At 39.5% G+C, this 27,664-nt stretch overlaps 1 protein-coding gene across 3 annotated transcripts in view; it reads left to right on the top strand.

Moving 5' to 3' along the window:
* Positions 1-22,055, top strand: part of PRKN (parkin RBR E3 ubiquitin protein ligase) — a 682,323-nt gene extending 660,268 nt beyond the window's left edge. For all 3 annotated transcript variants that reach the window (XM_086877979.1, XM_086877978.1, XM_086877980.1), the window contains 3 exons: positions 5,797-5,883; positions 17,658-17,775; positions 20,795-22,055. In XM_086877979.1, the coding sequence (XP_086734105.1) occupies positions 5,797-5,883; positions 17,658-17,775; positions 20,795-20,904 (315 nt within the window). In that variant the 3' untranslated portion in view covers positions 20,905-22,055. The remainder of the gene's footprint in view (positions 1-5,796; positions 5,884-17,657; positions 17,776-20,794) is intronic.
* Positions 22,056-27,664: the final 5,609 nt, after the last annotated feature.

Here is a 27,664-nt window from a genome sequence, read left to right on the forward strand (position 1 = left end):
TGATGGTTGGAACTCTGTGTGATTGGTGACTACTTAGTTATTTTCATTTACAAAAGAGGGGGGGAGATAGCATGGAAATACTTCACTGATTGCCTCTATTAGGTAAAGTTTTGACCTTATGAAACCAGAATGTGGTACTTTAGAAGAATGATCTGAGATGGCTATTGGGGAAGTCCAGTGTCTAAAACCTGGAATTCTCCTTTACGTGCTGCTATGTGATCTTGGACAAGTACCTTTAGTGTGGATCCTCAGTGGCATTTAGGTAAGCATATCAACTGAATTAAGATCCTCAAATTTTACAGATCTGTGGCCCAGGTTTTCTACAAATTAGGCTTCAGTCACTGAAAGTAAGAGCAGTCCTCTGTTGCTTCACTGGCATGCAATGAAAGAGGTTTTCTTACAGCTCCAAGATGTTCTGATGCTATGGTGATGAAAGCTGTGCAAGTATCTTAGAATGCTTATTTTGCTTTGATGTGCAATATATAACCAAAATGGTTTTGAAGACCTAAAAATGTCTGTTTAGTTCCATATGTGTCTTAGATTATACATGGCTCCTCTGGGATTCTCTCTATACTATAGCCTTCCCACATTACAGGAGCGCTTAAAGTACATTTTCTGGCAGCTCAATAAATAATAGAATTAACACTTGTCAGCTGTGGTTTATTTCAGCCTTAGCATGAATTATAATGTAGCACGCTTTTGGTTTGGTTTCGAGCTTGATTTTAAAAGAAAGAGTGAATAGATGCCTTGAAGGTTAATTTCTTGAAGTACTTGTTGTCCTGAGAGAGAAGGTAAAAGTTGTAAGCACTGCATTTTAAATGAAAGGTGAGGAGGTCTGTGTTGGTTTTCTTAGCTCATATAGTTTTGGTTTTTAAGAACCTTTGCATTGCTTGCATACTAGTTTTGCTCTAGTACTGATGAAGATGTTGATCCTGCATTCAGTAGCTTTTAATTTTCGCAGTTCTCATCAGTAGTGGAGGGTCCAGACAGCCAACACTGAATGAGGGATGATCAAAAGAGAAAAGGTAGAAGAAGTGATTTTTATAAGATTTTACAAGTCAATATATTCTCAGTGACAACAAGCCATAGCAGAAGAAACTGATTTCATTCTATGGTGAAATTACAGGTTTGATAAGAAAAAGTAATTGCACAAAATCAATTTCTTCAAGTCTTACTGTAAGACTTCAAACTAGAGAATATTCTGATAAGGAATTCACCACCATATTGTATCAATAAATGGTTTTAGTGGGCTGAGTTCCAATTGATGTGGTTATGGTCTGAGCAGCAGCAGTCTCATCACTGTCAGGTGATGCAGTATGGATGCCTCGTCGTGCTTTGGTCATGAGGGTTTAAAAACTGCCAGATCACAGAAAAGCAGTGTTTCCTGTGAAGAATCTATGCAAAGCAGGGTGTTGGTAGCTGCATTTGACAGGGCCTGTCAGCAAACCTGTCATGATTCAGTACACAACAGTGATTCAGAAGTAAATAAAAAAACTTTGCTGATGCAGCACAGCAATGATAGAGATTAGTCAAAGATAACTATAATATGACAAAAACAAGACAATCCTCAGAAAAGTGCAATGAATATTATTTGGTGCTGGAGGAGAGAGGGATTTGATGAATGGTTTAACCAGTGAGAAGCTTAGGAGTTTCTCTGTTTAGGTTAAACAAGCTTCAGAGGTATCTTAATTACAGTACCTAAGCACCTTCACAGGAACAAAGTATGGGATACTGAAAGACTCTTTATTTTAGCAGAGAAATGCAAACCAGCAAGCAGTGGCTGGAAGCTGAAATTAGGAAGAGTCAAAGTAGACATTAGATACGAATTTTAAAAGTGATTTTGAAGACCCAATGAAACACTGTACTGGAAGTATGAGTGCATCTTTCCTCACCTGATGTCTTTAATCTGGATGTGAAAGTTTGCTTTGGAAGACACACCTTGGCCAGAACATGGTCTGTCTTCAGTACAAAGCCAATAGTGTTAACAATAGGAGGGAAGAAATGGTAGTTCCAGTTTCAACATGGATTGCAGAAGGCTGGTAAGAAATCTGGGTATGTGCTTGAGTTTTTACCTGCACAGAAGTCCCTAGCAGTGTACCTACAGTGCTACAGATTAAACCTTGTCTATGACTGCCTCACTGCAAACTTCCTTGCATTCTGCTGTGTAGACACGTGGAAGGAGGTAAGGGTGAAAAAGAAAAGGAGTTGGGAAGTAACTTCAAAATAAAAGAAGGGAGCTCAAACTCGAAGCTTTGTGCAGGGAATAGGGGTATTTTACTGAAGCTGGAAGAAAGATAATTTTAACAGTAATGTTTAAGCACTGTATATAAGGGAGATATTATCAGAGACCAAAGAAAAGGCATTTGCAGTAGGCAAGGGAGAGAATGAGAGCTGTGGTGCTTAATCCAAGGGAGAGCAAACTTTGAAATGTTGTGGAAAAGGAAATGGTAAAATCTTACCTCTAAAAAACCAAGCAGCATAGCATGCAAATTAAAAAATCATTTTCCTTTCATTTAAGAAAAAAAGAGCTACATTCTTCTCCCACTTCCAAACTTAAAACACTATAAATGGACCAGTCAGGACTAATTGAGACTGAAGCTTTATTTTACCACTCTAGTTTTTATTCAGCATCACTGCAGACATCATCTGTGGTGTTTAAATTCCATAGAAGTGACTGGAGTTTGGTCTGATTTTACCTTTTGTTTGAATAATCATAAAAGGAGGATTTTAAAAACAGGATCTGAATCCCTGTTGAGGTTTTTAATACCCCCTATTCTGAGGTCACTGGATTTAGGATTTCTGCTTGGGCCTATCTCATACATTTTTACAGATATTCAAAAGCCTCTAATAGCCCACACACAGGTTATATTAATTTCCAGTGCCTAAATCCCTTAAGTGCTTTGGGGATTTCCCTGCTAATCCTCTTTTTAATGCAGGGTTAGGTTTGAACCTTTGGGATTTATTCTTTGTGTTGGTTGTTTTCCAACCAAAGAATCTTTCAAGGGTAACAACAGCAAGTGTTAAATGCGTAAAGACATAGAAAGTTTATCTGCTGTTTATATTATCACAGCAATCTGCCAGTCTTTTTTTGGCACAAGAAGGAAAAGAAAGTGTGACTATTATTAGTAATTACACTACTTATAGTAATTTTAAACACTTACTAACATTAAATTTATGCAAAAGTATTAAATCCTGACTGAACATCAAATCCTTTCCTTTCCAAGGGCAAAGTAACTGTATTAATATTAATGAAGCCATAAAATACAAGTTAACTGACAGCATTTTTGCAGTTGCTTACTGCAACTGCATTTTGTTACTGAAAATTTATCATATTTTTCATGTCTGAAAGTAAAAAATGAATAGAACTATCACAAACTGCTCTTTGTTGTAAGTGACATGCCTTTTCCTTATGATGCATGCCTTGCCATAAAAAGGGAGTGCTTAATGCATTTCTGTTGGGAGATGCCTATTATTCTGACAAACCGATCAGCCTCCAGGGTGTTTCTTTGCCACAGAACTGATTCTACATCTCATCCATTATCTAATAAGATGTGAAAAGAGTATCCTGTCTCACAAAAAAAAAATCAGGCTTTGTTTCCTTATGAGGATGTGGCAGGCCCACTCACAGACTTACTTGTAGGATATACAATTGTTAGTGAAAGGCCGAGTTATACACTCATGAATGTTTCCAATAGGCCTGTGGGGAAAACATTGGTAACATTGGTACCAAAGATAGATCATTTCTTTCAAAGGCAAGTGTGAAATATGGCCTCTATAATGAGAAAATGCATTTCATGTCTTAAATAGTACTGCAGGAGCTTATGAATTTTATTATTGTAATAAACACCAATGCCACATAAACTAGCCAGCCAGAATGTCTCTGCAAAATATATGCCCTGGTTGTTTTTCTTCTATTTCTTCATAATTTCTCCCTTTACAATGTTTATGAAAGGTTTAAAATTGTGCTTGCATGGGAAAAGAGAGATTGGAGTAAGGAAAGCAAGCTGAGGCATTGTGTGCTAAGGCAGTGATAAAGCGTATACAAAACACTATAAGACAAATGTTGTCAGTCAGATGTGCTCATAAGGAAATAAAGCCACAAAGGAAAAAGAGACTAGGATACACGGAGGGAAATTCAATTAAACCCTGGACATAACCTTAAATGTTAAAGGATAACAAGTCTTTAAGACCTTAGGAAATGGTGATTTAGGAAACACCAGATGGAAAGTGTAAGTACCTCGTTTGAGCAGAGCTTAACACACCCAAAACTTTTGACCACTAATGTACTGCAAATCACTGTTGTATTTAAATGATGTTCTATTACAACAATACAGCCTCCTATACAACATACCCCGCAAAAAAAGTGCCTCCATTGTGAAGCTGTTTGCTAACAACCACGAGTGAATTAACAAATCAGTGTTGGTTGAAGTAAAACAAAACATTTTAGATCAATGACAAAATAGAGGGAGAAGTGACACAAAAGCAAATAAGTGAATAGGTTTTGATATCTCTGGAAGTTAGAGTACTCACTCCACTCCACTGCTCCAAATTTCCCTGACTTTCTGAATAACAGGATCAATCCTTTTTGACTTGCACAATGCTTCTTTTCATAAAGGGCACTTTCTTTAGCATGACAATAAAATATGATTTTCAGTGCTCCTTAGAAAAGTGAAAATACAGCTTGAAAGAGTTCAAAATGAAAATACAAAAGCTGGAATTACTGGCAGACAAACGTTCTAGTGTCATGTCCTCCTGATATCCTTTATTCATTACATGTGAATGCACCTCTGTATCTAAAAATCAAGGCTGTTTTATCAGTCTTGCTTATAATTCCAGTCAGAATGGCTTACTGCTGAGAGATCTTTCAGAGTCTGGAGTTGCATCAAGACAGCATAGCTTTAAAACAGCATAAGAGAGACCCATTCTACATTATTGACTTTTCCCCTTACCTGCAAGGACACCGAATGTAATGCAGCATTGATGGGTCAAAGATTTTGACACATGTCAAGTCAGATATCTTCATTTTAGAGCTTAAAAAAAGGAATCAAACCTGATACATATGAACCACTTTAGGTGCCAGAGGCAGGCAGACTGAGCTAGGGACAATTGTTTCACTTATCTGCAAAAAACATTATTTTTCAATGAAGCCTTATGTAAAGACAATCTTATTTAAGGAGGGTAAAACCAGAACAACTGCTAAAAATGTAATAAAGGTCTAGAGGTAGATCCTTGTGTTAAGAATCCTATCATTGTGCTCTTTCTATGGATTTTTTTAACCATCCTATAAAGGTCTATAGCAAGGATATAATTTTCTAGAAAATGGTATTTCATATGGCCTTTTATAAAGTGGTCATCCCCTAGCAAAGTCATCAATCATTTTCTACAGAGAAGGCATTTGATTCAGAACTATGAATAGACTGTTTCCATTAGCAAACAGCAGAATATACAGCAGAACAGCCTTTTTCAGCTGTCACCCTTCTTTAAATAGATTTCACAGCAGGAAAAGCACACCCAGAACTATCTAGTATGACTTTACATCCCTAAATGAACCACGTTGCAAAATCTCATTTTTAATAATGGCATTTATGTTACTTCACTGGTGAAATGTATAATAATAACAGCAAAATTGTCGTGTTAATGATCAGAGTGTATAATAAGATGCACAATTAGGAGGATTATGGGAATTTAATGGGAACAGAAGGGCAAGGGATCATCTGTTGTATGACTCTTCATGCTTGTAACCTGCTATGTCCCTAATGTGTTTTTAAGACTGGCATGTTTTGGTTTGTTTTCCAGTTCGTGTTCTGCCGTGAATGTAAAGAAGAATTCCATGAAGGGGAATGCAATGCTCTCCTCAGCCCACAGGGAGCCATGGCCCAGAAGGTATGTATCTCACAATTCCTGATCATTATCCTTGGCCCAGCCAGAGTGAAATTTGTCAAATGGGTCCTAATTATAATCCTGAGTAAAAGCAATTACGTTCATGCTGAATTACTGCAGACGCCGGAGTTGCTGAACTGGCTTTGCAGTGGATTTCACTCTCTTGGAATGATAGAGTAGCTGAGTTCTGTCAGGAACACACAGGCCTCTGCCATCAGCTGATAAAGAAAAGGCCTTCCCAGTGGGCTTCTAGGGTTGTCTCTATTCAGTGTGAGCACTTTTGAAAGGCTTTGTATAGTCTTGCTGCCTTTCAGCTTATTTTCAGTGCACCAGTCAGGAAATCATGCGGGTTTGGGCCGAATGACAGCGCTTTTACACAGCCTATGCAGAAAATACTGTTGGTAATTTATGTTCAACTTACAGAAATAAAAAATATATTGTCTAGGCTGCAAGCTGTTAGATGATAATTATTCTAGGCTGCTCTATCATTTTGTAGCTATTGTAGCTATAGACCTACACAGGAAATTGTTTTTCTCTCCTGGCATTTCTCTTTGTTTGAGATTCAAGTTTTCCTTGAAATAAATAAATCATGTAAACCATAGTCTTTCCAACTTAAAAAAAAAAAAAACTAAAAAAAAAATTAAAAAAAAAAAAATTAAAAAAAGAAAAAAAGGGGAGAGAAAGAATAGGAAACATATCCCCTAAATATCTCACAGCCTGATGCCCAGGCTGCACTCCTAGGAAGCAAAAAACTGGTATTCAGATATCTGGCAGGTCTAATGCTAAGAGGAAGCTCAAACCCTGAGCCTCCACACAGTCCAATGTGGCAGATAAAGGTTTGTGGGCAGGTGCTGATGAGGGTTTGCATCCAGCCAGCTCACAAGGTGTGCTAAGCTCCTGTAAGGGCCTGCAGGCAGGCTCTGTCTGAGGCTGGCTTTTGGGGACTCACTGAACACAGACACTGGCAGAGAAGAGAAATTCTACTGGGAATCTTTGCCATGTGTTGCCTGAAGATGGTTCATATGCCATCCTTTGCAGACCTTCCACTAGGTCATGACCTGTGTAGAGATTCTTCCCTTTAATTTTTCTTAGTGAACCTCTTCTAATTTATAAAAAGAATTAGCACTAGTTGAGACAGAATGAAATGGCCTGTATCTTCGTAGTCAGTCAGGGTGTCTACTTCTGTTGACCTGGAACATGTGTATTGTATCAGACCCAAAATCCATCTAATTTCCCAGCCTCTAGTGATTTGTGATGCACATGTGGTATTTTATGTCTAGTAGCTATCAGCATTTTTTTTTCCAAGAATTTGTGCAACCCATTTTTGAAGCCATATGTATATATAATAAGGAGATTTTCAGCTTAGCTGCCCTCTGTGAAGAACAGTTTAATTTTATTTGTGATAGCCTTAGAGCAGTCTCCCAGTTCTTATCCACATTTACATAAAACACAAAGCAGCTTCAACAGAGACACTGAGAGATCCTGAAAGCACCCAACAGCCCAGTAAAGCAAGAGACCAAGGCTCAAGGTCTTACCTGAATTAAACTGAGCTAGAACCTGAATATATCTCAACATGAACAGAGAGCTCTATATTCATTGAGTTAATTATGCTTAGAGTTTTGCCTAGAGTACTGAAAGTTGTCACAGCACATTAGAAGTTAGTTCAACAATACTGGCTCTGTGAAAGGTAGAGTTCATGTAATTTTTACCTTCTAATGCAGAGATAAAGATATGCCAGGAAGAATCACAATACCGTAGGAAGAATTCATTTATTTTAAATATTTGAATATTGCCTTAGCTTTTTCTTATAACAATGGGAGCACTTCACCCATCTGATTCAATCTCACAGCACACAAATTGCACCCAATTAAACCTTAGCAAACCTTAGTTAACTTAGCAATGTTGATTACTGTTGCAGTTCTCATGTCATGTGAATGTTCTTGCTGTTCCTGAAAAAATTCCTGTACTCTCAAGGAACTGTTTCAAAATAGATAAATGATAGTATCAGAATAACTCTTGCACCTATACAAATCAAGTCCCCTGCACTGACGGGACCACAGACTGTGCAGGATTCATTGAGACTCCAGTCTAAGCTGAAGTTCATTGACTTAGGTCCGCCTTCGCCTCCCCTAAGAAACTGAAGCTGTACTAATTAAACGTCTCCACGAGGCGGTGCTGTGTCCCTGAAGGAATGTTTTCCCTCATTTTCCTCAGCCGGCCGAGCAAGCCGAGTGGCAGCAGGCAGAGGGCGAGTGCCGGTGCTGGTGAGATGCTGCTTTCAGCCGCCCAGCATCCCTGCAGAGCCGCCCTGCACACGGGCACCAGGCACACAAACCATTCGGGGGGCATGCCTGGAGAACAGGGCCTGTGGGACACTTTCCATCTCTATCCCTGAAATTAGTGCAAACATTTACCCACCTGTGCTTTCAGGCTGTCTGTTCCACTTGGCATCACCTGCCAGGTGCATCGGTCTGTGTGTCAGACCTAACTGGCTGTGACTGTAGTGCTTGGTGAGGCAGTGAGAAGGTTTGTTTTATCTTTGACCGGGGCCTCTTTCAATGTAGGAATAATGCCAGGGTTGTCTCCAATTTGACTCCTGTCTGGATCCCTTCCATATCGTTTCTTTTATCAAGACATCTTATTGTCACAGCTCGTGCCAGCTGAATTTAAGGGTCAGACACACTGCCGCTAAACTGTTCCTCTCCAGAACAGGCGCCGGATACACAATCAGTTTCAGGGAAATACTTCCAATAAGAAAAGTGCAGGGTTTGCTTTAGCCTGTAGTGGCTGTGGCCAGTGACAGGACCTTCTTTTGCCGTCACATTTCTGCAAATGCCTGCAGGTCTATGATGTTCAACAATATGAAACACTGTGGACATGCTGAGGCCTAAGTCAGCTTGACAGAGGTGAACATGGTGCAGCATGAGGAGTGTGAAAGAGGTGAAAGAAAAACCAAAAAGGAGAGTTGTTGTAGGGGAATTGGGTGACCATGAGTTGATGGCAGCGTAGAGAGCAGGAAGAGCTGTGGTGACACTCCGTGCAGATATCCTAAAGTGTGTCAGGGCTCTGCAAGGGCCGTCTATTTCTTGGGGACTTTCTGTGTGTCAGGGCAGGGCCTGAGGACAGGGATGAGCCAAAATGGTGGAAGGTAGGTCCAGAGGTGGCCTATGACTGGGCTGGGCAGGAATGTGGGGAGCTGGAGGCAGCTGCAGTGTCACCAGGCAGTGACATGGGTTCCTGAGCCATGACCAGAATGTGGGGATTAGCAGGGGACTGGGAGAGCAAGGTCTGATGGTACCCTCAGAACCTGGCACCAGTTTGGGAAGACTTGGAGAAAGAGATCCCTCAGAAGGAGAAATAGAGCCTGCTGTAGAGGAATTTGAGTGTCAATGAAAGCCAAGAGCTGACTGGAGGGGCTGTAACCTGTCAGATGGAATGGAAGCTCCAGATGGAAGAAAAGAAAGAGAGATGTGAAATGACATGGCACAGCTATGAGGGTCCAGGAAACAAACAGTGGTGAAATGGGCCTTGTGCTTGGGCAGATGTCAAAAGGAGGGAGGAGGAAGCCTGAGGGGAGTGCAGCTGGTGGAACTGTGAAGGAGGGTAGGAAAGGATGGAAGGGGGAATGGGGTAATTTGGCAGGAGGAAGGAAGAGGGCAACCACAAATGTAGGACATAGGAGGGATAAAGCAGCTGCCACATGTGGATCTTTGAAAGTCTATTCCAAATAAAGGAGTTGGAAGCTTTAGGGAAGCTAAAGGACATTACTTGCTGCTTGGGGTAGAAAAGGCAAACTCGGCAGCAAGCACACAGAGAGCAGCCCAGCTTTAACTACTGGCGTATCCTGACCTTTCAGATCTGTGCACAGATATTGCATGGCCCATTGGGAAGGATAAAATGTTCTCTTTCTGCTGTAATGTGTACTTTTAGTCTAGATAGGTCATTGGAAGCTTATCTTAAACATTTACTTACTGGTGCAGGACTGATTTTTTTTCCCATTTTAGAGTGTAAATTACATTATTTCAGGGAAAATAAAATTTATCTGTGGCAATATCAGTTAAGAAGCTTTGTTTTAAAACCACTGCAGACTCCTGGAGCCGTTTGAACTTTGGGATGACAGACAAAATCATATTTGATTAATTAAAAGGCACAGTGTGAATGATGGAATCAATGACACGGTACAGTTGACTCCAGCCAGATGTAGGTTTAGAAAACCACATAGTCCCTGCTATGTACACCACAAAACCAAGCTTCCTGGCCTCTTTTAACCTCACACATGTCTGTGCTGGTGGGGAATGTAGCCATAAACCAGCTTCCTCTGTAATTCCCCACCTTAAAATTAGCCTATCTTTCTTAGCACAAAACCTTTCTAGATGGTTTTTCTTTTACAAGGATAAGCAATGCACCCTCTTGCTCACTAGCAACTGTTCAATAAAATGTGGCCACATATTAGATTTGAACTTTTTCAGAGTAGCTTCCAGGGTGGTTTTGGTGCTGGGCACGTTGACGAGACAACGACAAGGTAAACTGTAATAGTAATAACACAGATGCAAAAGTGGTGCCTGTGTAAATACATGAGTCGAATATGGGGTCATAAGTGTTTGGGGGGGAAAAAGGTAACACAACCTGGATGAAATGTGTTATTAAAAAGTGTTTTAAATTTGGTTCTGTGAACAAATTTTCTCCAAGAAGCTGCTGATTATCTTGTCCTACCAAACTTAAAAATCCTGTCAGAACATATGTAGTCTTAGTCCAAGCTTTAATTCCAGCTAGTCATGAGTCTGTTCTAGCAAATCTGGCCCTGCAATCCATGCAATCCAGTGAAATCCTTCTTTAAATATTCATCTTTACCTGCTGATGCAGCTAAAAGTTCTTGCCCATTTCTTGCTAGGTTACAGACTAGGTGGTGTAAATTTCTACCATTTTGTTACATTTAAAATCTCTAAAGAGATTTTTACATTTAAAACCTGCTAAAGGTGTTAATTTCAGACTCTGTTCACTGTATATGCAAAGTAAAACGTGTATTGCTAGTTTTATCAAAGTCTTAGCTAATCAATGAAGTATTTTTAAGCCCATTTACAATAACACTAGGACTTACAGTTCAAATTATGGTTAAAATAAAGGATATGCAAACTTTCTGGTAACACCCATTTTCCCGGTGTTATTTTTAACATTCCACTGCTCCTCTGAGTTCTAGGCTCAATAGCTGCAGTCTGGAATGGGCTGGTATAGTGAATCCTGTACCAGAAGGAGCATGATATTGATATTGAAGGGTTTTTTTTCCTTCTTACTGTATAATCTGCCTGGAGTCAGTCTTACGTGTTTGTTAACAGACTCCTCTGACACACAAGTCAGTGTTGATGTGCTTTACCCAAGTCAGTTATGCCTTTGTTCTCTTTGCTGTCCTCAAGACTGTTTTTATCCATCCTTCAAGGCTATATTTGGGTAACTGTCCACTTGAGTCTGGTTTATAATGCTGGGGCCTTCCATATCATCCTGTGCCTCTGCTTTCAAGGCCTCTTCTATCATCCCATGCCATTACTCCTCTGCACAGCATTTTACTGTAGGGTCAGAGAGAGTTTGTTCTGACCAATAGTACCTATAGTGGTCATTCCCACCTTCCTGTTACAAAAATACATGGAACCCTTAAACCATCCAATAATACAAAAATTGTGGAAAAGCCGAACAGGGGAGTAGTCATCAGGTCATTAAATAATTGCTGTCACAGACTAAAACAAGTCTTTAGGCACGTCAACACAAGTTCAGATAAAATCTGATGGGTCCTGAGGCTCAGGGTGCTGGCTTGGCACAAAGGTCTCTTACAAGAAACAGCAACACCATTTTTACTGAAACATGTTCTAAACCTTCATCTAAAGTCTCTTCCAGTGTAAATTTATAGCTAGTGCTGTAAAACTTGACTTCAATTCCTCTCTTAACCTTTGGGGCACTACCTGTCCTGGCTGTAGCTGTAAGCTGGAGGCCTTTGTCATCCAAATCCCAAAGCCCTTCCCAGACCCACAACTTTCAAATCAAACCTGTTTGTTCAAAGCTGTTCCTTGTTTGGAACTCAGCCCTCACAGTCCTCAGGTAGCTAATGTAGGATCCAGGTAATAGCTTTGCTGTTCTGCAACTGGCAGTATAAAATTTATCCAGCACCCCTGTCGGTCCAGGAACCCATCAGACCTAACCAAAAGCAGAGCAGTCAGTGCCTCAGCTGAGTCAGGGCAAACCTGACCCTCTTCATCAGCACACACTTCCAGGGCCCTGGCTGCACTCTAACCAGGGTTTCTGGGCTCAAACCTGACTCAGGCATGATGTCTCAGGCAAACAACTGGCTCAAGCAGACCCATCAGATCGCTTCCCAGACGTGTTTTTTGCTGCACAGGTGCAACATAAAGGCACATCCGTGCACACGCACACCCAGGAAAGCCTGGCACAGCACCTGGCATCCTGCTGAAGGCTCTTGGAATGTAGCTCCTGGAAAAGCTCACAGCCCACTTGGGCCACAGGTGAGCCTCCAGCCCATCTTTTCCTCCCACTGCCTCCTGTGTGCAGGTCTCGGAGTTGACGGCAGGGGGTATGAAATGTACAGGCATCGCCTGCCAGGCTTCCTTTTCCATCGTGGAAAGACAGCTGCTAACCTCCCATGCTGTGGATTTCCAGCAAGCATGTAGGGTTGTGAAGCCTGGTCTCTAAGCAGCTAATGATAATCTAAATGATAAATAGTAAGTGCTAACCACAAAAACCATTAATTATTTCCCTGCATTTTAGTGAAAGGAAAAGCTGCTGAAAAGGTTGATCATACACAGCATCTTTCAGTGAGTCCTGAGTCACAGTATGAAATGTGGAACATCTATTATTAGGCCATTGATTTCTTTTTTTTTTTTTTCCCCCATCAGGTAAATTTTAAAAGTTAAATAAAACATGGCTATACAAGAAATGGCACACCTAGCTTGATTTCTAAAATATCTTAAACAACTGAAAAAGAAACTGAGGTCAGGGTTTTAGTATTTGGATACTCACAATGTCAAGCTCAGGACGTTTCAACCCACAGGTGCCTAATTAAAGGAGCAAGAAAAATAACTATAACCGGGAAATGTCCTGTAAAATTAGTCTCTGTGTTATAAATAAAGATGCACCAGAGGAAATCTGAGAATAGGTCTTAACTTCCTGTCTAATGAGAAATAGACAAGAACTATATAGAGAGAACTTTAGCTTTCCTATTTTGGGCAGCAATAAAGTAGAAAAGATGTGACAGAGTGCTTTTGTTTATGAGGTTAAGCTGACAGTCGTTTTCAGCTGTGTTGCCACTTACGAGAGAAGGCACGTTCTTTATTCCACTCATGGAAAACAGTTATATAAGAATGACCTGTATTAGATTAGATTTTCTGCTTTAGAGCAGTGCAAATTCAATATTCACCATCTACCTGAATTTAATTCATTATATGAATAGCTGCAACCCTCAGAGTGAGAACCTTGATGTGCAGTCTCACCAAACCAGAGCACTCTTTCATCTTGTATCCAATATAATACCCTGTGTATATCAATTTGATTTTAACTAGTTGCTGTCATCACAAAGCAGTTCTTTCATTTTATGTCAGAATTCCCTAGGCACACTAGACAAATTGGCTCACACAAAGCTGCTTCATGTGGATTTAACTGGATCATTGTAGTACTGGCACCTCTATTTTTCCTGTGTGTGAAACATATTCTCATTGAATTAATATCTTTTCTGTTCCTTATCTAATGCCACACTTTAGCATTTTGATTAGCCTAAATCCGTCTCTGAACTAGAGCAATAGTCACATGGCTATGTACTTCTCTCTTTGTGAGATTTTGACTCCTGAATGGTTCAAATAATCCATTTTCTCCCAAAACCCTCTGGTCTATCCAGTGCCCTAGACATCAGCTATTTTTACCCCCTGCAGTAAAAGCACCAATAAACACGACAGTATGTTAATTCAGGTGATCATGTTCATAAAACAGCCCTGTTGAAGCCAAGAAGACAAAATTAATTTAAGTTGGACTGTCATCATCCATTGTAGATCAGGCTTCAACAGCTGAGGCTGCTTTTGCTTAGAACTCTGGCTGTAGCTCTGGTGGGCTGTGTTAACCTAAATATTATGGTGGGCTGAACATTCCTTGTACACAATGAATTATTCTTTGTCTTCCTTTCAAATATACATAGCTTTTCTGACATTCTTGTTAGAAAATAAGTAATACTTCCTGTTTTGAGACATCAAAACCTTTTAAAAATTCTGTATTTCACATAAAGTGAAATAACTTTACATATTTCTATTACCCTAAATAAAAAGCTTATTTTTGCAAGTAAAATTCTCTTAAAACCAAGCATCTCTGATCAAAAGCAAATGTATTTCGGATTTAAAGAAAGCTTCACTAGGATGCATGTTTTTTAGTTATGCATCACCAGCTTTTTTGCTTATCAGGGAGAGATGATGCACCAAGGGAAAACAAGCAGGAATGCAGAAATTACATCTTAAAGCAAAGCACAAAGAAGGTTAACAGTTGCATATTGTACTCTGAATTATGTTGTCTATACCAGGCAAAATAAGCATGTTCATAAAAGAAGCGTGCTAACATAAGGCAGTGTAGAATTCATTGGATGTCAAAATTTATCATTATATATCTACAGCTTCCAGTATTTTGAACAAGAAGCTTTGCCATGAATGTTTTTAATCTGGATGGTACTTCTTAGCTGCTGTTTGTGAACACATTCTTCATTTGCTTCAGCGTAGCTCTCCTGGAGGGTTGATGTGTACTGTTTCACCTGGATGAGACGCTGTTCTAAGAAGGACAATTTATTTCTATTTCAAGATGTTTTCTATCCCTGTAGATCTCTTTCCAATACTGTAAGATATCGATTAACTGCAAAGAAAGAATCCCATGTACATGTTTTTGTATTGTTGTATGGTCTTCGGCAGTCTCTGTGGTCTCTTTATCCCTGTTAGTTTTTCCAAAAGGCTCAGCATAGAATTAGAAGTAAATCTACGTCCTTCACTGTGACCCAGAGATAATAAGACAAACTTTTCTTCCTGTCTCCCTAAGGGAATACTGCAGGGGTGATATTGAATAGTGCTTACAACAGCTCTTTCTGTAGCTTGCTGTAATTTATGGGTATTCATTCCTGGTCATAATATGCAGCAGAGTTGACAATCAAAAAATTTATTCATAAAGTGGCATGGATGAAATCTAGTAGCTTTTCCATAGTGCTGGGACAAATGTTCCATACCAACTAGGGAACTAGAGCATATTGTGTTGAGTGAGCATCAGAAGTGATCAAAGTCTCCTGTCCTCAGCAAACTGATGTGTGACGCACACCTGGAGCATCTCTGAATTTCCTATCCAAGACCGGGCAGAAAAAGCAAAGTTAGAGATCCCTCTGCTTGACAAACCCAGGCCACTGTCAAGCAGATTAGGTTTGCTAGTTTAGGATGTAAGAACATGATTCAAATAGGCACCAGTAATGAAGAATTGCCATACACTTTTTCTTTATTGAAGAAAAAATGCAGATAAATTTATGTGTGCTTGCCATCACTGGGTGCGGAGCACTGAACCAACACTGAAGGCTGATATATCTGGATGGTATGATTTCTTCCGTGAATCAGAGGGACTCCATCACTGTACCATTTCTTTATATTTGGTTCATGCAGCAGGAAGTTTTTAACTTAGCAATCAGCAAGACTGGGAACAGAAGGGACACTTCAACTCCAATAGGCTGAAATATGCTGCTGCATCTAGTTCATGCTAGAATTTTTGCAATGGAAAATACTAGAATAATAATTCACAAATTCAATAATTTTTTTCAGCAATTTGTTCTTGGTAAATTGCATGTGTATGGCTAGAAGTTGTTTCTTTTAGTTATTCCTAAGGTCTCCCAATTTTGTTTTCAGAACTAAGATCAAAATTGTTTATAAAAATAAAGTTAGAAACTTGGTATGTGAAATTTTGCTTCAGTGTCCTTTGCTATTAGTTCACAACAGAGACATGAAGATGGAGAAAAAACAGAGACACTGTGAAGCTCTTCTGGATTGATTACAAAAATTTTAAATACATCTGGTCTTCTCATTTAGTGCTTCTGAAAAGAATAGCCATGTTTTGTCACTGCTGTAGTGATTTTCATCTGTATGCATGTTAAGCAATGAGTTCCCATTAAAATAAGTCATCATCTTATTTCTGTCACAGGGAAAACTGAGGCCCTGGTCAAGTGTTCCCCACTCTCCCACTCTGCCTCTCTGAGCTACCTCAGATTGCTTGCAGAAGTCATCCTTCCTTAAGGATGTAGGTGTTGAGAAATCAATACTAGATTATGTTCTTTGCTATTAGCCTGAGCAGCTTTTTCTGTTTCCCAGGACTTACTAATGTGCTGTTGTATAGAGGTCATTTTCCTGCCGAATTGCTGAATAATCCAGCAGGGTGCAGGGCTGAGTTCCCTCTCCACAAGCAGAGAGACAAAAGTAAAAGTCATTTCTAGGATACAGATAAGAAGACTTTGTTCACTTTTGTCACCTCTACATCAAAAAGATAAGCAAATTGGAGAATATTAAGTGGGGAGCAACAAAAGACATTCACAGGCTGAGAAGACTGATGTAGGTTGTAAAATAAATAATGGCAAACATGTTATTGATGTTTCCTGATTAAAAGAAGACAGTGAGGTTTGGGTTTTTTTGATGTTTTGGTTTAGTTCTCCTTAAATGCATATTGCAATGGCCACTACATGAGCTAGTAAATAAATTTTTGCAGATGTTGGCCTTTGTTATTCCATTTTAATTCAGGTCATTTCAGCCAAGAACTAAAATCTAGGCACCACTCACTGACACAGCTTATATGTTTTATCAATACTAGATGACCAGAATTCAAGTGGAGTTATGGCTTTGTTGCATTGTTTAAAGCTGGGCCAATTTCCTTTTCCTGTCTTACTAGAAATAAATAAATTAAAAAATTATCCATAAAAATAAATATAAAAGTCTATCCACATAAAATCCTATTTAGAAGGTATACACTAAGCAGTTACAGGAATTGTTATAAATTAAATAGTTTTATTTAAGTTCATTTTCCCACATGCTTGAATAAAACCATATTATGAATGGAGAGAGCAGAGCTTCAAGGTTGGAACCTTCATGCATTGTTTATAGGTACTATTCACATGGTTGCCAGCCTTGTGTGATGGAAATGACCCAGGGCACTGCCATCTCTTTTGTCCTTGTACTATCATTTTAGGTGAGAAACAGCCAAATAGGCCACTCGTGTAGATTATGTAATTTTGTCCCAGTCATAAATGGGACAAACACAGGAGTCCCTTTTAGATTCTTCATGATGGCTTTTTCCTTCTGTGTCATTCTACCTGGGGAGCTTTCATTGCTCATGAGTGGGTTTTACCTTTTTTCCAAAATTTTTATGTTTATTCTTTGTGCCTGTTATATTTGCGTAGAGTTACACTGGAATGTAACTCAGATCTCCAATACAACAGAGTACGTTTTATTACGAAAAACAACTTCCTTCCAGGCACCCCACCATCCTTTGTGCAGCATTCTAGCAGCAGCATTACCAAATGTTGCACTTTTTTTTAAGTGTTTTTGCTGCTCTTGCAAGCAGGCCTTGAATCCCTGAAGCGGAATCAAACCTGTGGTGTCTAACACGTGATGTTGTCAGCCAGATTCACCTGACTCCTCCTTTGCCTTCCCTTTTGCTTTACCTGTCTTCGTGCATTCGCAGTGGGGCTCCACGCCCCAGTGAGTGCTCTTCCTCTCTCTTTGCAGGGGTATGTGGTTGATGAGCACGCAGCCATGCAAGCTCGATGGGAAGAAGCCTCTAGAGAAACAATCAAGAAGACAACCAAGCCATGCCCCAACTGCAATATTCCAGTAGAAAAAAATGGTAAGTTTATTAGACATCTTGTACTTACCTGTCTCTTAAAATTCACTTTACAGTATAAACATATGAAGGTGCAGGTGTACATAGGCATAATATTATTCCAAGAGGGGAGAGCACAAAAAGCTGGAATAATTCCCTGTGTCACCTTATCTAAATTAGCTTGAAAACACTAACCCTAAATCACTTAGTTCTAAAACCACTAATTAAGCCTCACAAAATGTCCAGTTATTTTTTAGACAGGGGAAATGGGGCCCTGGATGTAGCATTCATATGACTGGATGCCCAGTGAGTTATCTAGAATTTCTGTTGCCACTGGAGAAAGTAGACATTTGTAGGGTAAAACTCATCTCACAATGCAGCAGAATTGTCGAATGTAGGCCAGAAAATCACACCTAAAAGTGGGGTGTGAAGAGTTAGTCCTGCTCTAGATATCTACACAGTGTATGGCTGAATTTCAGTGAGATTAATCCCAACCCAGCCACACAACCATGGCAGAAGAACAAGTTAGAGGAAGCAACACGAGACCTGACAAAATCTGCATTAATCAGTGCTTACCATGCAGGAAGAAAAGTAATCTGCTGGCACTGGGGTGTTTAAAATGAAGAATGGGAATGGTAAATAGGCTGTACTTTATAGGTTAATACTGTTACAAGACTTAATTGTATTTATGTTAATTAATAAAAATATATTAACATGACTGCCTAAATATTATACAAATATTTAGAGGATGCTTCCCAGTTTTGTGGCATTCACATAAGACACTGAAAACGCCAAATAAGGCTCTATGAACTGCAAGGGGAGAACTTTGAGCAGCAGCACTACAGAAATATTACTGGGAAAGAAATAGGACAAAAACCTAAAATCTGGGGTTTGATGAAAGAAAATAAGGCAGTTGACAGATGGAAAGTGGGAGACACCTTCAAGCACAAGAAGCAGAAGGAAAGAAAGATTGAATTGAAGAGTGGGAAGGTGAGACAAGATTTGGCATAGCATAGAGAGCAAGGTGGGCAGCATAAGAGAGATAAAAGAGGCCTAGGTAAAAAAAGTATTAACAGATTTGTAGAACAGACTGAAAACCAGAAGTTTTAATCTGATTAGAAATAGACAAATAATGGTGACTATTTGTATTCAAGAGTTTGTGCACAGCCATACTAAAAACTCCTTCTGGTTAGGCTTGAAGGGAGTGATAAGACCTTTACTTTCTCTTAGACTCTGAGCACCCTACTTCAGTTTTGAATTGGATGATCCCTTGAGGGACCTTCCCACCTCAGTGATTCTGTCATTTTGCAAATAAAAGGAAGAAACTTAAAAAGTGCAGTGTTTGCCTTCTTCTTTAGTCATGGGTACTGCACATGCCAGCTTCTATTTGTAAACTTAAAGAGGCACTTCAGAGCTGCCAAAATACAGCTGCTGTCAAGAGACTGACAGCTGTATCCTAAGGTCTGCCAGCAGTCCTCATCTGGGAGAAGTACACTAACTCCACACAGGAGAATTCTGCTTTCCTTCCCCAGATATTCTGTGGACAGTGTATTTTACCAGGGACACTGACAATGCCGGTAACTTTTCTGTAATGGCCCATATAAATGACAGGCATTGTAGAATATTTCTGGATGCCAGTAACTGTCCTGTAATAGCTGAACTGAAAGAGAGGAACACTTTCCCACAGCTAAGTCCCCAGGCCAAGTGAGTTTAAACACACCTCCATTGCCTCTCCGAGGGCTCCTGTACTCACAGAGCTGTAGGTCCCATTGCTTGAGGCACTCTCCACTCTTGACTGTTGATCTCAGCTGTGCTATAGCAGAGAATAACGTGATTTTTGTAGCTTAGCAGGGAGAGCACACGTTTGACAGAATGCACCTACTGGGTTTGGGTCCTGTGCCAGGACTGAGATGAGTTTTACCCAGTGACAGCTTAATACAAACTGTAAGAGAGGACTGGATCTAAACTTTATAAAAACCGTAACATGGAGGCTGACCATTTGTATGTTTACATTTAAATGAGATAAAAATCTTTCTGCCACATTGCACTTCTTATACAAAGATATAAACTGATGAATAGACCTTACTATCACAAGTGGATTTCTCTCTCTGTCAGGTGAAGCAGACAGGCCTGTTTTAACAAACCAATTCTTGTTTGTTTTTGCCCTCAGAGAAACATTCTAGAGTGGCATTTTTAAAAACGTGGTGTAAGGGTAGCAGCTCATACAGTAGGGAACACACACTCCCTGTACCTCCCATCACCATTTGGAGTCAAACCAAGATGACATTTCAGCATTTCTTCATAGTGCATGCTTTTCTCTCAGTTTGGATTATACAACAGATCTCTTTGTGTGGTAAGCAACATAGTTTCAATTTGAAGTGTATTTCTGCAATGACCTTTGACAATGTTAATGTTTTATAAATTACAAAATAAACTTTTGATGAAGGTGGTGAGCGTAGAAATTAAAACTTCTCTCATAGTATGGAGAAGTAAGGAACCCAACAGGCAAAAAACATTGATATGACCAAAAGGCTGTTTCAGATACTAAAAAGGTCAAATGAACTTAAATTACAAATGTCATTTTTGTATAATCAGCAGTCAGCCACCAAAGTCTGTATCTCCTCATTTACCAAATTTTCACATCTTGCAAATCTTTGAATCCAAATTCAAAAAATAATTTAATTTTGTTTATCTTCTGGCTCACAGCTGGACTAGCATGGAGTAACCTTGAGGAGGTACCTCCAGGACTGCTTTGAGAGGCCACAGACTAACATCTTTTTTCCTTATCCCTAGCATAGTCTTTTTTAATTTCCTCCTACCCCTGCAGTCCCTCAAGTGAGAAAAACACATTAAAGCCCAATAACAGAGGAGCAGTGAGTTTTAGAAAGCCCGGGGAAATATTCTTTGGTTTTGTACTTTTATTAAATAATTTACTTAGTTGGTAAATTAAGGTCTAAGAAAGCTGATTTTAATGCTCTTTACAGTTGACTAACATCTCTAAGTGTTTTCCAAGTACCAAAGCCATTGTGTTGCTATTTTGCAGGTGGCTGCATGCACATGAAATGCCCTCGCCCTCAGTGCAGATTTGAGTGGTGCTGGAACTGTGGCCTGGAGTGGAACAGAACCTGCATGGGAGATCACTGGTTTGACTAGCAGTGCTGGGGCCAGTCTGTGTTTCTGCTAAAGCTTGTTTTTATCAGAGCCAAATTCTGAACCACTTGCTTGAACAAAAATCCCAGTGGTTTTAGGGACACGGAGTTCAGAAGCTGACCTAGTTTGTTGGTTTTTTGCTTTATTGCATATGCAATCGTACCAAAATCACAGTGAAGTTATGCCAAGGCTTTTAAATCCACTAGGTAAAAATAATAATTGTTTTAATGGACAGACTTGCTCATTGTGGTACAAAGAGGGGTAAATTACAACTTTTTGAACTTGGGCCGTCTGTCAGCATGGAGAGCTGGCAGGGTTACCATGAGGAACCTGACCTGACATTTATAGTCAGGAATCCATAACTCTTGCAAGAGGGAGCAGCCTGCATACATGCTTGTATCTGAGTGTGCAAGCATCAAAGGGGTGTGTTTCCTGCATAATTTCCTGTTTTTCTTTGACTGCTTCTTTGCTCATTCAGCACAATTTTTGATTTCAAGGCAGTATTTCTTAACAGCATTTTTGGCAGAGGGAAGGCTGTGGCCCTTAAGTGTTTTCTCTGGGTTTCTTTCTAACAGGTTTTCTGTAGGGGTTTTGCTTTCAAACGAAATCCTCATGGAAACACCCAGCTTTTTGTGATGTACAACACAAAGGCAGCCTACCTACTCATTATAGCCTTTGTTACCATGGGAAGATTAGCTAAGGATGCCGTTTCAGCCCTATCTGCGGCTGTTGGTGCAGCGCTGACTGGATCCAATTAAGTGTTGTGCAAGCCACACTCACAGGGCTTCATTTTTCTTGTACTTATGGAATGCTTTGGATGCAGAAAAGCGAGGCAGGAGACTTCTCAGGGCTTTTCTCTATTATGATTCTTCTAAATTGAATTAGAATACGGGTATGATTATGAAAATATATTCATTGCTCTTATGGTGTGGGGAAGAGGGACAGCTTCATTTTACAATGTTAGAGCAGTAAGTAAAGTTTAATGGCATTTCCAAGTCTGAACAATTTTGTTGTTTGTGATCTTTACATTGATGTTTTACTCTGAAATGAAATGAGTAATGTCCACATCCAACACACCATGTAAGGATTTGCACAATTTAGGTCTGGAAAAATAAACCGCACAATAAATAAAGTGGTCAAAATTTTAAACTTCATTCCTTTTTTGTCATTTTATTTTTTTTCATTTGAGTGAGTACAAAAATGTTGGGTGGGTCATGCATTGCCTTGACTGTTTCAGACTCCCAGCTGAGAGGCTAGCCCTTTGATCACGACATAATGTTAGCACAAAATAACTTTTTTTTTATCAAGTTTGAACTAATATTTTGTATGGCATGATTGTAGAGTCCTGAAAATATGGGTGTGCCTCATATCAGTGCAGGCCATGAATCTCAAGGCATAAAAAAAATCCCAGGCTCACTAGAAAAAATGTCCAAAAGCAGTGGAATATTCATCTGTCTAAACTGGAAGTGACATTAAAAGTGTGAGGAAACAAAAGAATGAAGGCATGAGGTATGAAAAATGAGAGAGTGAATTGCTAGAATTAAGAAAATGAGAAAGAAAAGAAGTGGCAATGAAAAGACAATGGACATTTCCTAAAGGTAATTTTCCTGTTTGGCACTGCTGAGCTAAAATTTATGCAGAAGTAGCTACAATGAAGTGTAGGAGTGCAACTGAATGCTGCAATGTAGCTCATGTAAGTATTTTGTCTTAACAGGGCTATTTTACTGTAGCTCTGATTATCTCATTATTTGATTTCCTATATCTGGATCTATTTTATAATTTATATGGCTAGTTTCCAACATGCTAAGGGAAAAGTAACAATGCTTAATTTTACTTTGATCATGTGTTACATGGGAGTTCATCACTATATTTCATATGCAAGAACATTCCTAATTAAAGATGTCTGAATCTCCCCCCTGCCTTTTTTTTTGTCTTCCTCATATAGGAAGGAGTTTTTTTTTCACTTTAAGGCAGTTTCACTGAGTTAGAGCCTGACCTAACACATTAATGTTTTAATTGTTACGTAGAAACATGTGATTTGTGCCCCTGCATCAGGCTCCATTGAAGTCAATGCACTACAGACCAGCTCTGTATTTCTTTCTGGCCTGGGAAGGACATGCCAGCATGAGTCATATGGCTAGAATAGAAACACCTCTTTCTTGGAAGAACTTGTCAGAGAACAGGATTACAAGCATCTGCCTGAGATGTAAGCAAGGGCAGGAAAGGAGAATAAAGAAAGGAGTTCCAGCATTGACTCAAGGTTGTGTCACACAGTCCAGATTTCGCACTCTGCCAAAAACAAACGTGTATCCTGAGGAATTTAACAGAACATGTCCTGATCTTCTCTGCTCATACTATATGTCTCCATGAATACATGCACAAACTTTGAGATGCTACAGGCTATTAATCCAATTTCTCTTTAAGATTCTCATCATTTCCACAATTTAAAGCACATGGAAATTATGGATTAGTGCTTTTCTGACACTATAAGAATGCTGGAATTCCTATAGAGATGTGTGAATTGAACCTAAAATGTCCTACAGTGGTAACTCTTTTTTTTTTTTTGCATGGAAACTGCCATTTTAAAAAAATATATCTAAAATGTCTTGAAAAAATCCAATTTATTTTGAATTTTGAAGCAAAACAGAACAATCCAAGTTTCCAGTGTCTATTCAGACTGCTCCTCTTATTTCAGCTCTGAAATATCAGAGTGAAAATCACCTCACTCATCTTTAGCCCTCTGGTTGGTCCAGTAGCTTCTGAAGTTTGTTGTGCACATACATGGTGGAGCCTGCTGAGTTTTTAGTACAATTGCTCTTGGCTAGAGGTGTGATGGCAACATCCCTGTTGAGACTAGGCACAGCTCCTGAGAGAATGCACAGGATCTGTTCTGTGTGCTCCTGCACACTCTAGGCTTGGTTGCTGCATGAGGAGGGGAATCTTCCTTTTTTTTAAACTTTGAACACTGGCATTGCTTGCTGGCATTCGTGAAGCCAGCCTCGGCAAGCACTTCCTCAGGGCTGGCATGCACATCTCTGGAAGTGGTCCTGGGCAACCATGTTAATGAAGAGAAACAGGCCTCAGGGATGAAAGAAGGTAACAAACCTGAGGGCTTAAGCAGATAAAAAAATTTCAAGAGCTTGTGTGTTTATGTTCTCTCATAGCAATACACTCTAGAAACAATGGAATTTAACTGTATGTTCTAAGAAGATGATTTATTGTGGAGCTATAAAGCAAAAAAAAAGAAGTCTGTTCCTTTTCACATCAAGATTTGGCTTTGTTAATTGAATTACCTTTACCTTGAACCTTCTTCATCTTTCAGATTAAAACAATTACAGACCTGTTCTTGGTACTGCAATCTGGGATCCTTTAGTGCATGTTAAATGAATTAAGTACAGGATGTATGTTTAAATATTCAATAATAATTATCATTATAATAATTCAGCTCTAGAACTACAATGAAAATCTCTAATATTTAATTCCAGCTGGAAATGAAACCCAAATACCAAGTACATTAAGAAGAAAATACATAATAGTTTGGGTTCCTCAGGAAAAAGAATATCTCAAAGTTTAAAGTAAATAATACTTTGGGAGCTGTGACTTTGACTAAAATATCATTTATATGTCTGTCTTATCTCATCACAAAACACAAGTCAAATTATTTAATTTTAAAAGGTACACTTTAAAGAAAAAAAAAAACAACAGCAAATGGCACTCCAGAAGAAATATTATGTAGTTATTATTAACTGATGGGAAATAGCAATCAAGCTCAAAGGACAGCAAGCAGTGCTGCTATTTGCATCTGAATAGTAAGGTACCATCCCTATTGCAAACCAGTGTGGTAGTTTTTGCCTGCAGATGTTGTAGATCCTGTAAGCTGGAGTGAAATAGGTATTTGTGGAGGGAAACATGAGGTACTTGGAGGTGAAAGGCCAGATTCCAAGAGATTCTGCTGGCCTGGAAGACTGGGAAGATTCAGCCTTTTGTGCCAAACTTTCTCACACTTTGAGTAAGAACAACTGTTACGTTCCTCATGTTGGCTGTGCTGCTCAAACCATTACACAAGTAAATCATCATGTGCAGGAAGCTCAGTAAGCAACACTTGCAGCAAGATTGGAAGATAAAACACAAAATCAACTCTGAAGATTGGTTAGCCCCATGCTGACCTGATTTGTCTGATAACAGTGTTTGATGAGTATGTTGTCATGCTTTAAGCAGTCAGCAAACGGAGTGCCACGCAGCCGCTAGTGCACTGTGCCTCCCCAGCCCCGCTCTGGGATGGGGAGGAGAACCTGAAAGAGGTAAAACCTGTGGGTTGAGATAAGAGCAGTTTAATAATTGAAATAAAGAAAAATATCATCATCATCATGGAATCATAGTAAGGAAAATGGAGATAACCAAAAGAGAAAAAGGAATAAAACCCAAGAGGAATGAGTTTTGCACAACATAATTGGTCACTACCCACTGACTGATGCCCAGCCCTGTCCTGGGTAGGGATTAGCCCCTCTCAGCTGACTCCCCTGGTTTATACACTGAGCATGTTCTTCTGTGGTGTGGGATATCCCTTTAGCCAGACCAGGTCAGCTGTCCTGGCCATGCTCCCTCCCAGCTTCTTGTGCCCCTCCTCACTAGCAGAGCATGGAAGACCAAAAAGCCCTTGAATTAAGCGTCATTTAGCAACAACTGAAACATCAGTATGTTGTCAACATAATTCTCATGCTACATCCAAACACAAGCACTGTACCCATTATCCTGGCTGAAAACAGGACAGATGGTGATGGCTGATAGAGAGAAACCCTACACAGAGATAGAGAACTGCAGTAGCTCTTAACAGCTAGGTTTTGTTTCCAGGCTGCAAAATTCTCATTCTTCAGTTCCTCCTTAAGCTACAGAAAAGCCTGAAGAAGCCAACACCGAACAAAAGTTTCCAGCAGAAGGAAACCCCCTGTCCAGTGGTTCATGATGGTTTTGCAATAGCTTCACTTAGATGTATCTGACAGCACAGCATTAACAGTGATTCAACAAGAAGAGACAAAAATACTACTTTAGATTTTATCTAATTTATTTACAGATGTAAAATAAATATTTCTATCTCTAATTAGCAAGTTTAGAAGAACACCTTTCCCTTTTTTTCCAACATGTTTGTCTACTGGTTCCTATTGTGTTTATTTGTGTATGTGCTTTATGTGTTTGCCCATGTGGCTCCCCTTGTGTGTCACCTACTGATTTCCAGCTGTGTGTTTTTCTCATCTTCAGATAGTTTAATGCTAGTTTAATGATAGTTTAATTCAATCAAGTTTGCTTGATTGTCTAGGAACTACTGGAATACACGCTCTCAATAGTGTCTTCTCATATTCTGTGTAAGCATATGCTGCCAGAAGAAATGTCAGTGGCTTTAAGGAAGCAGAAAGGTAGGCGCGTTGAGAGAAGCTCGTGTAATCATATGGAGAACCATATTTAATGTAGTGCTTTGTGTATCTGTAAAGGAATATCTTTTTTTAGAAATCAGGCCACATGCCATTTCATTTTTCTTCATTATTATTAATAGCACTTTTTTCTTTGCTTTTAATTTGTTTTTCTTGTCTCTGTCTCCGTGTTTTTGAATAATGGAGTAATGGTTCTGTGCCAGTAGATAAAATATGCAGGAGGACATCACCTGTTACATTTCTTTCTGGCTTTTATCCCTAGAAAGCCTGAGGAATGCACATAATCCATGTAGGCAGGGAAGTGCCATTATCTGTGTCTTACAGTTGGGGAATTCAGTCCAGAGAGTACAGCCACACTTCATGGAGGCAGAACAACAGCTCAAATGCACATCATCCCTTTCCTCACAACTGGGAAAATCTGGATGTGCCAAAGTGGAGGCCACCTGTGTGCTGGGATGGGGATGACACAGGAGGCAAGTTTGAAGTTTAAGGTCCAGAGAACACCACTGTGATATTAGGGACATAAGGAAATAATTTTTTTAAAGATAGGACGTTTAGTGGCCTAAAGAATGATGATCTAGCCTGACATCCTTTGCAACTACTGGGAATTTTACTGCTGGCTTCATTGGGGGAAAACTAATTTAGACTTTGAAAACACTACTTACTTTGGCATTTTAGCAGTGCATAGGAGATCTCTGGGAGAACTTGATGTCCCAGTTTAATTTTGTCTGTTAGTTAAATATTTACTGAAAGACATATTCATGCCCACCTCATACTCTCTCCACCTCATTTTCTTCTCATCTAAAATCCATCAAGTACTGCTGTCACACTGGTTTTAAAAACCTTTAGGAAAGAACATCTGAAGCAACAGACTGTACACACATTCTTACTTGGTACAAGATTGTATCGTCTGCCTCATAAACAGTAATCCTGACAGGCTGCCAACTTCAGCTGCTGGCTACCAGGCCAAAAGCTGGTTGAATGATGGCCTTAAGTAATGCTCAAAAGATAATGCTAAAATGGAAAGGAGTAGTCAATGCAATGAAATAGTATTCAGACACTTCTGTTGGGGCCAATATATGTTTTTCTTGGAACAGATGCTAAATGCTCCTGAATAGGTTCACCCAACTGAGTTTGTTTATGCCTGGAAGCTAAACCTGGAAAGCTCTGCACTGTGCTTTTCCAAAGTAAAGAGATCCCAATATGGTCAAAGGGTTTGAATTTTTTTAATGAAAAGCTGAAGTCCATGTGTTCCAGAGCTGATGGAGCTAAAAATCAGGAAAAAAAACCAAACTACATCACTAAGCTACACTGACATTTTTCAAGTAGTCAGTGAA

The sequence above is a fragment of the Cyanistes caeruleus genome, chromosome 2, assembly GCF_971803275.1.
Source record: "Cyanistes caeruleus chromosome 2, bCyaCae1.hap1.1, whole genome shotgun sequence".
NCBI classification, from domain to species: Eukaryota; Metazoa; Chordata; class Aves; order Passeriformes; family Paridae; genus Cyanistes; species Cyanistes caeruleus.